Raw genomic sequence first — 10625 nt, 5'->3', positions numbered from 1 at the left:
TTTTTTAAACCAAAAAAAAAAAAAAAAAAAAAAAAAAAAAAAAAAAAAAAACCAATCACAACACAAAAAAAAAAAAAAAAAAAAAAATTAAAAAAAAAAAAAAGAAAGTTTACAGCAAACAAACTGATAGAGGTAACTGCCACTATCAGCAGTGGGTAGGGATGTTAGAAGAAATAGATATCAGTTACAAGACTCTCTCTCTCTCTCCTAGAAATAAAATAAAAAAAAATTAAAAAAAAAAAAGAAAGTTTACAGCAAACAAACTGATAGAGGTAACTGCCACTATCAGCAGTGGGTAGGGATGTTAGAAGAAATAGATATCAGTTACAAGACATTAACAAGAGCTGACAGGCAGATACAGGACACTGTTGCTTGCTATAGAGAAACATATGGTGAAAAGAAGAAACAAAGTGCATAGTCAAAACTTGGTGTCTTCCTAAGGAACACTATACTGGTTGAATCATCAACAAGCATGATGCCCTGGTGCCTTCTACCAGCTACTTTCCTTCCGAAGATAGAGAAATCGATGATCTCATCTCTGTAGCATCCCCATTATCCAGCAATTAATTTTAGTTCCCTGTTTCAAACATTCTTTAGGCCTAGTGTGCTTTCAGCTATGTTTATGTTAACGGTAAATACTCATACAATCATTGTTTTGTTTTTCACTTTCAGTATAGTATTCAACAAATTATGCAAGATAGTCAACACTTTACTATCAAATAGGTTTTTTGTGAAATGATTTTTCCCAGCTGTGGGCCAACGTAAGCATTCTGAGTATGTTTAACGTAGGCTGGGCTAAACTGTGATGCTCAGTGGGTTGCATGTACTAAATGCATTTTTGACCTTGATATTTTCAACTTACGATGGGTTTATCGACATGTAACTCCATCATAAGTCCAGGAAGATCTGTACAGAAGTTTGCAAAAAAGGAAATGTTAACAGGAAAAACAAAACTTGAGATTTCAAGAAGAAAGAACAATGGAATGGATAAAAGTAGAGGTAAACACGTTACACTTCTCATAGGTTGTATAAAAATTGTTTGATAGTTGAAGCAAAAAAGAACATCATCCAATATGATGCTCAGTGTATGAAGAGGAAATACTTCTGTAAAAGGACCCAATGAAAATAAGGTTTCTACACATCAAAGTGCTAAGATGTTGATACTGTAGGCTGTAATAAATTATGTATGTATGAAATAATACCTAAAATAACCAGTAAAATACAAAGACATATACTCAAAATCATCACAGATATATCTAACAGAATTCTAAAAGTTAAAGTAACTCACAAGAAGGCAAGGCAAGAAACAAAAGCAAAACAAAACCCAAAACAACAGAGGAAAAATAAACAGGGAACCAAGAAAAACCAAATCATAAACTAGCCAACTTATGCCCTAACATATCAACAATTACTTTAAATTTAAATGGTCTAAATACAGCAATTTAAAAAAGAAATAAGAAAAGTAAGTAAAAAGAAAGCATGACCTGAATATGTGCTATTCACAGAGGCTCACTTCAGATGTGATATAGACAAGTTTGAAAATTAAATTATGGAAAAATATAAGCCAAAAAATGCAAAATATTAACCAAAAAATGCAATAGTGACTGTATTAATATCAGATAAAGTATACTCAAAAAAAAAAAAGTTACAGGGGCAAAAAGAGACATTAAATAATGATAAAAGGATCAATACACCAAGATGATTTAGCAATCCTAAATGTGGATGCACCTACAACAGACCTTTCAATACTCAAAGCAAAAACTGATAGAACTTAAAAGGGAAAAGACAATTCCAAAATTATAATGCAGGACTTCAACATCCCTCTCTCAGCTCTTGATAGAAATACTAAACAGAAAATCAGCAGGGACTAGGAAATCTGATTAACATCATCAACCAACAATATCATGTGGACATTTATAGAAACACCACCCAATGACAGTAGAATACACATTCTTTTCAAGCAACCTTATAGGAACATTCACCAAGATAGACCATATCTTGGATCTTAAAGCAAACCTCAGCAAATTTAAACAGCCAAATCAAATATAAAACAAACCAGACGTCATTAACAAAAAGAGCATAAAATACTTCAAACGCTAGGAAATTAAACAATATACTTCTAAGTTATTTACGGGTTAGAGAAGTCTTGACTGAAGAAATTATTAGAACCAAATGAAATGTAATTAAAATGTATTGAAACTTGTGAGGAAAGTGCTGTGAAGGAAATTTATAGCATGTAAGGCTTACATTAGAAAAGTAAAAAATCTCAAATCAGTAATCAAAGCATCCGTCTTAAGAAACTACAGAGGAAAATACCACCAAAGCAGGTAGAAGAACAGATATAATAAAGATCGATACAGAGATACCAGTGAAATTAGGAACAAAAAGATAACAGAGGAGAAACAGTGGTATAAAGTGCTGCTTCTTTAAAAAGATAAAAAAATTGATAAACATCTCAGAAGATTAACAAAAATAAAAAGAACCGACACATTTCCAATATCAGGAATATAACAAGAGATATAGGTACAGATTCTTCCATCATAAACAATATAATAAAGGAATACTTGAAACAAAAAAGAAAATTTAGATGCAACGGAACAATTCCTAGAAAAGGACAACTACAAAAATTCATCTAATATGAAATAGATACTCTGAACAATTCTATACATATTAAATAAAATAAATACATAATTAAAAAGCATCCAAAGAAAAATCTCCAGGCATAAATTGTTCACTGGAGAATGCTACCACACATTAAAAGAACAAATAAAACCAATTCTATGCACTATTTTCCACATAACAAAGAACACTCCCAATACATACTGGGAGGCCACCATCACCTAGACCCAAAACCAATGACAGTACCAAACAAAGACAAAAAACAAACAAACAAAAATGAACAAAAGGAAGAAAACTACGTATCATTATCATTCACGAAATTAGAGAAAAATTTTCTCAACATACTAGCATATTGAATACTGAAATACAATATATAAAAATAATTATATAATCAAGTAGGGTTTACTTCAAGAATACAAAGCTGGTTCAACATTCAAAACTCAAATCTCAGAGTGGCTAAAATGAGCAAATCAGAGAACTCTAGATGCTGGCGAGGATGTGGAGAAACGGGCACCCTCCTACACTGTTGGTGGGAATGTAAACTGGTACAGCCCCTCTGGAAAACAGTGTGGAGGTTCCTCAGGAAACTAACAATAGAACTCCCCTAGGACCCAGCAATAGCACTGCTAGGAATTTACCCAAGGGATACAGAAATGCTGAGGCATAGGAGCACATGTACCCCAGTGTTCATAGCAGCACTCTCCACAATAGCTAAAACATGGAAAGAGCCTAAGTGTCCATCAACAGATGAATGGATCAAGAAGATGTGGTTTATCTATACCATGGAATACTACATGGCAATGAGAAACAATGAAATCTGGCCATGTGTAGCAACATGGATGGACCTTGAGGGTGTTATGCTGAGCGAAATAAGTCAGGCAGAGAAGGACAAATATCATATGTTTGCACGTATAGGAGGATTAGGAGGAACTTGATGGAGGAACAAGGGGGAGAAGAAGGGCGGAAATGGTGGGGGAAAGGGAGAGAGGCAAACCATGAGAGACTCTTGAATGCTGACAAAAACTGAGGACTGATGGATGTGGGGGGGAGGGGGGGATGGGCATAGAGGAGGACACTTATGGGGATGAGCACTGAGTGTTATGTGGAAACTAATTTGACAATAAACTATTTGTAAAAAAAAAAAACTCAAATCAATGTAATACATCATATCAACTAGCTGGAGAAGAAAAAAATATGATTCTATCAATTGGCAGAGAAAAAGCACATGGCAAAAGTCAACACTCAATCACAATAACAAAAAAAAAACAGCAAATTAGGAATATGGGAAAATTTCTAAACTCGATTAAGAAATTTCTATGATCAAAAAAAAAAAAAAATTTCTATGATCATACCTGACAAAAAACTTAATGTTCCACCCCTAATATCAGAAACCAGACAAGGACAGCTTTTCTTACTACTACATTCAACATCGTATTGGAAATCCTAGCTAGTCCATGAAAAGAAAATAGGTATACAGATGGTAAGGAAGAAATAAAACTACCTCCATTTTCAGATGGTATTTCTATATTAAAAACACCCAAGCATTCTATCAAAACAAATAAATGCCTACAGTTCAGAAAGATTGTAGAATACCAAAATGACATTGAAAAATTAATTACATTTCTGTATACTACAAAAACTTGTGTGGAAACGGAAAGTTTAAAATCAATCTATTTATCATAAAAAAAAAAGACCACCTAAATATAAACTTTATAAAAATCATTCAGAACCTATTATTGAAATTTATAAAACAGTGATGAAATGACAAGCAATACTTAAATAAATGTAGACATACCATGTTCATGAACTGGAAGACACAACACCATAAAGAAGACAATTCTTTAACTAACCTGACAATTTAACTCAATTTCTATTGAAATTTGATACTTTTTTCCCCCCATAAATACAGACAAGCTTCTCTAAATCTTTATGTGGAAATTCAGAGTAATGAGAGTGCTAAATCGGTTTTAAGTAAGAAGAAAAAAAGAGTAATCATTTTATGCAACTAAAATATTTACCACCTAATTATAGCAATTAAGTGAACCAATAGTACAGGACCAAGAAAATGTCTGTGTACCAGCTCCTTAAAGCCACATGAAGAAAACTTTTTTTTTTTTTAATCAAAGCCTTCAACAGTCTTAACAGGTGCAATAAGATGTGCCCATTCATACGTGTATTCTCAAGTATAAAGGTGTTTGATGGCTTTAGCCATTACATTTCTCACAAAAATTAAGCTCCTTGAGAACAGAGACAATGTTTTAGAACAGAGAAGACATTCATGAGTTTCTGAACCTGCCCTCAACTGTCTACCTCTCTTGATGTTGGAGAGCAATGAATGTATATACAGGACAGATAAAAAGTCTAGGTCCTTTATACCTCTAACAAAAGCCTCCTACTGCCAAGTAAACTAAGGAATCCATGACAAAGTGCCAAAGGCCTGGCAAGGAAGTCAGAAAGAAGCTGTGTTTGCAGTTCATTGTCTGTTCTAAGTCTATCCTTAAAAAACAAAAAAGAAAAAGAAAAAAGAAAAAAATTCCTGAGATAACACTGCAGTGTAAATTAAGGAAAAAGACACAACTGAAGGTTTTCCTACATGCACATAACCACTGGGTCTCTCCCTGGATGAGTTCTCAGATGAAGAATAAGGCTCTGGGCTGGGTGAATTTCCAGTATGACTCCTTAGAAGACAAAGGATATCCTGCAACAGAAGGACTTCTCACAGGGAAGAAAACTGAGGGGTTTCTCTTTGGTATGAACCATCAGATTCTGGGTAAGAGGTTTCCTCAGTGGCTACATTCAAAAAGTCTTTCCCCAATAGGAGCTCTTGGAGGTTGACGGAGGATTGCCCACTCTTGAAGGGTCTCCCCACTTCTGTGGCGCCGACGCTGATGGGGTGTCTCCCAGTATGAATCCTCTGATGCTGAGTGAGGGAGGAGCTGCGACTGAAGGCCTTTCCACACTCTGTGCACTCATAGGGCTTCTCCCCAGTGTGGATGATGGAGTGTCGAATAAGGTTTGTGCTCCAGCAGAAGGTTTTCCCACACTCGACACACTCATAGGGCTTCTCTCCACTGTGAATCCGCTGGTGCCTTGTGAGCCCCGAGCGGCGGTTGAAGGCCTTCCCACACTCCATGCACTCGTAGGGCTTCTCCCCGGTGTGGATGCTGAAGTGTCGGATGAGGTCTGCACGATTGCTGAAGGCTTTCCCACATTCTTTGCACTCAAAAGGCTTTTCTCCGGTGTGGGCCCTTTTGTGCAAGATGAAAGTGGAGCAGTGGGTGAAGGCCTTTCCACACTCGGTGCACACATAGGGCTTCTCCCCGGTGTGGATCCTCTGGTGCCTCTTGAGGTAGGACCTGTGGTTGAAGGCCTTCCCGCACTCCAGGCACTCGAAGGGCTTCTCCCCCGTGTGGATGACATAGTGGTGGATGAGGGCCGCGCTCTCGCAGAAGGCCTTCCCGCACTCGCTGCACTCGTAGGGCTTCTCCCCCGTGTGAGTCTGCTGGTGCCACATGAGGTAGGACCTGTGTTTGAAGACCTTGCCACACTCGAAGCACTCATAGGGGTTCTCACCACTGTGGATTATGTAGTGACGAATGAAACCTGGCCTATCTCGGAAGGCTTTTCCACATTCTTTGCACACAAAGGGTTTCTCTCCGGTGTGGCTCCTGTTATGCAAGACAAAAGTAGAGCGGTGGGTGAAGGCCTTTCCACACTCGTTGCACTTATAAGGTTTCTCCCCACTGTGAATCCGCTGGTGCTGGGTAAGGTGTGACTTGCGGTTGAAGGCCTTCCCGCACTCCATGCACTTGTAGGGCTTCTCCCCCGTGTGCACCATGTGGTGCTGGAGGAGATAAGTGCTTTTACTAAAGGTTTTTCCACACTCCGTGCATTCATAGGGTTTCACTCCAGAGTGAATCCTCTCATGTCGAGCAAGGAGGCGTTTCTTGTTAAAAATTTTCCCACATTCGTTGCATTTAAAGATATTTTCTTCTTCTCGAATCGTGGGATCTTTACCTGATCCACATGTGTCATGGTCATGGACAACAACTCGCAGAGGGACTGACTCCTGTACAATCTTTGAACACTCATTATCAGCCGTCCCTATGTTGCCATGTTCAGAGCTTGATTTCCCATGGACCTTCTCTTTCTGGGGATCTAGCTCTGGTCTCAAATGTCCTTGCATTTCCAATGACCCATTCTGATCCTTGGTTTGGCCATTCTGGGAGTCTCCTGCAACTCCTTGTATTGCTTGTTCCTGGATGGGGTCTCCCTCAGACAGGGCTGGCTCACCAATGGCAGATACTATGGTCTTGGGTTTTCCTTTGTCACCTGAAATAAATCCAATACACAAACAGGTCTGTTGGTAATGCCAACATAGGAGAAAAATGAGCATTTCGGTGAGATGAACAACAAAAGAAATGAAGATGAAAATAGTGTTTCTGTGTCTTGATATCTCTGAATCCCAAGATAGCAATTCCTTTCCTGATCCTAGGACTGTTGATGCCATGAAAGGGAGACCCAGGGAAGTGGTTGGATTAGAAGACAAAGTGCTGGAGGGGAAACACGATCAGTTCCAGATTGGATAATTATACAAATGGATAACTCATTTGGGACCCCAGATTGTTCATGCTTAAGAGATGACTCAGGGCAATGGTTCACCACACTAGAAAGTGATGTGATGTGATGTGATGTGATGTGATGTGATGTGATGTGATGTGATGTGATGTGAGGGTTTACATTTTGGGCTATAAAATAGGAACTAGCCCTCTGGAAAGAGATGGGGAGGGGCAGGAGTCAGGCAGGAAATGATCTAATCAACTGTGCTTATGTAATGGCAGTGAATAAAACTCTGAACCCTCAAGCCAAGTGAAATTCCTAAGGTGCCAATACTTCATACATGTATTGCCATACATCAATGCCATATAACAAGTCCCAGGGGACATGGTAGTCCAGCTTTGGAACCCCTCCCAAAACTGGTCCTAAAAAACACCTGATGCATATGTACTGGATGTGATTTACAACAACTATGTTAAGCTCCAAGAGCTAAAGTAAGATATGGAGAAAGTCAGGAAAACTATATATAAACAAAATGGAGGTATCAGCAAAGAGCAAGAAACCTAAATAGAAACCGAAGAGTACAATAACTCGTTGTCATGAGATCAAGTACTGCGTCGGGCCCCGCACTGAGTGTGAAGCCTGCTTCTCATTCTCCTTCTCTCCCCCTGCCCCTTCCCTGCTCTCTCTCTCAAAAGAAATAAATAAGCTAAAAAAAAAAAAGATCCTCCTTTAAAAGTGACAGGAGAAATTAAGTCATTCCCATATGTAAAACCTGAAGAAGTCTGTTATCACTACATCTGCCCTGCAAGAAATTCTCAAGGAAATCCTGCAGGGCGAAATGAAAGGACACTAGACAGCAATTCAAAGCCATATTAAAAAATAAAGATCTCAGGGCGCCTGAGTGGCTCAGTCAGTTAAGTGTCCGACTTCAGCTCAGGTCACGATCTCATGGTTTGTGGGTTCAAGCCCTGCATCGGGTTTTGTGCTGACAGCTCAGAACCTGGAGCTTGTTTTGGATTCTGTGTCTCCCTCTCTCTCTGCCCCTCCCCTGCTCACACTCTCTCTCTCCTGTCTCAAAAAGAAACAAACATTAAAAAAAAACTTTTTCAAAAAAAAAAAAATAAAGATCTCAATAAAGGTAAATATATGAACAATTAAAAAAGCTACTACTGGGGCGCTTGGGTGGCTTAGTCAGTTAAACGTCCGACTTTCATTTAGGTCATGATCTCGCAGCTGGTGGGTTCGAGCCCTGCGTCCAGCTCCCAGCTCTGTGCTGACTGCCAGCTCAGAGCCTGGAGGCTGTTTCAGTCTGTGACTCCCTCTCTCTCTGACCCTCCCCTGCTCACGCTGTCTCTCTCTCTCCTAGAAATAAAACAACAAAAAAAATCTATAAAAAAAAAGCTACTACTATTTTATTTTTTTTTTAATATTATTTATTTATTTCTAGGAGAGAGAGAGAGAGACAGCGTGAGCAGGGGAGGGTCAGAGAGAGAGGGAGATACAGACTCTGAAACTGGCTCCAGGCTCTGAGCTGGCAGTCAGCACAAAGCCCGATGCGGGGCTCGAACCCACGAACCGCGAGATCACGACCTAAGCGAAAGTCGGACGCTTAACCGACTAAGTCACCCAGGCGCCCCAAGCTACTACTATTTTAACAAAGGTTTACAACTATACTTTTGTTTTTTACATAATTTAGGAGACTATTTTAAAAAATGTATTAATTTAAAAGGTAGTGTTACTGTAACTTCAGTTTATAACTCCACATTATAACTCCACATTTAGTTTCCTACATAATTCAAGAGACTAATGTGTTTAAAAGAGTTATTAAATTTGGGGACATACAATATATAAAGATGTTATTTTGTGACATGACCAACTAAAAGAGATGAGAACTGTAAAGGAGAATTTTTTCTCCTGATATAAAATCAAATTAGTGTTATGAATTTAAGATATTAAATGCAATCCCCATGGGAACCACAAAAAAATCAGCTATGGATAATATACACAAAAGGAAATGAGAAAGGAATTTAAACATTTCACTACAGAAAGTCAACTAACCACAAGAGAAGACAGTAATGCAGGAAATGAGGAACAAAAAATCTACAATGTATACAAAAAGCCAATATCAAAATGACAGAAGTCTCTCTCCATCAGTAATTACCTTTAATGTAAATGGACTAAACTCTCCAATTAAAAAACAAGGATTAGGGGTGTCTGGGTAGCTCAGTCGGTTATATTTCATATCAAAATATGGGGCGCCTGGGTGGCTCAGTCGGTTAAGCATCCGACTTCGGCTCAGGTCATGATCTCACGATTAGTGGGTTCCAGCCCCACATTGGGCTCTGTGCTGACAGCTAACTCAGAGCCTGGAGCCCGTTTTGGATTCTGTGTCTCCCTCTGTCTCTGACCCTCCCCTGCTCATGCTGCATCTCTCTCAGGAAAAAAAAAAATTTTTTTTTAAATAAAAATATTTCATATCAGGGGCGCCTGGGTGGCTTAGTCGGTTAAGCGTCCGACTTTCACTTAGGTCATGATCTCGCGGTTCATGGGTTCGAGCCCCGCGTCGGGCTCTGTGCTGACTGCCAGCTCAGAGCCTGGGGCCTGTTTCAGAGTCTGTGTCTCCCTCTCTCTCTGACCCTCCCCTGCTCGCGCTCTCTCTCTCTCTCCTACAAATAAATATATTAAAAAAAATATTTCATATCAAAATATATGAAGCAAAAAGCAACACAATGAAGGAAGAAAGAGACAATCCTATGGGAATAGATGGAAACTTCAATATCCCATTCTCAATAATGGATAGCACAACCTGACAAACTAGTAGTAAGGAAGTAGAGGACTTAACATAATAAACTAACTGGACCTAACAGACACATACAGACTATTCTACCCAACAAAAATAGCACACACATTCTTCTAAAGTGTACCTGGAACATTTTCCAGGATAGACCATGTTTGGCCAAAAATTAAGTCTCAACATATTTAAAAAGATATGTAAACTATGACTCATTTCTAATGTAAATGAAATTTTAACATATCAAAACTTATGGCCTGCAATAAAAACAGCATTAACAAGGAAATTTATAGCTATAAATGCTTACAAATTGATAGCTTATAATGCTAAATAACAAAAGAAATCTCCAATCAAACTAACGCCAACTTAAGGATATAGGAAAAGAACAAACTGAAACCACAGCTAGGGGAAGGAAGGAAATAGTAAAGTTTAAACCGAATTGATATAGAGAATAGGAAAACAGAGAAAATCAATGAAACAAAAAGTTGGTTCTTTGAAAACATCAACAAAACTGGCAAACGTTTGGCTATGGAACTAAAAAGAAAAAAAAGAAAAGATTCAAAGCACTAAATTAGAAATAGAAGTGGGGACATTACTATCAATTATGCAAAATTTTTTTAAAAAGTCTTTTAAATTTTTTAGCTTATTTTTGGGA

The 10625-nt window shown here is 38.4% G+C and overlaps 1 protein-coding gene across 2 annotated transcripts in view; it reads right to left on the bottom strand.

The window, feature by feature from the left end:
- Positions 1-4318: 4318 nt before the first annotated feature.
- The window catches only part of LOC144225745 (uncharacterized), a 51572-nt gene continuing 45265 nt past the window's right edge, over positions 4319-10625 (bottom strand). For both annotated transcript variants that reach the window (XM_077756990.1, XM_077756991.1), the window contains exon 4: positions 4319-6951. In XM_077756990.1, coding sequence (XP_077613116.1) covers positions 5336-6951 — 1616 coding nt within the window. In that variant the 3' untranslated portion in view covers positions 4319-5335. The remainder of the gene's footprint in view (positions 6952-10625) is intronic.

The sequence above is a fragment of the Crocuta crocuta genome, unplaced genomic scaffold, assembly GCF_008692635.1.
Source record: "Crocuta crocuta isolate KB4526 unplaced genomic scaffold, BGI_CrCroc_1.0 scaffold142, whole genome shotgun sequence".
Taxonomy (NCBI): Eukaryota; Metazoa; Chordata; class Mammalia; order Carnivora; family Hyaenidae; genus Crocuta; species Crocuta crocuta.
The sequence above is the reverse complement of the archived record's forward strand: the minus strand, read 5'-3'. Positions and strand labels throughout refer to the sequence as shown.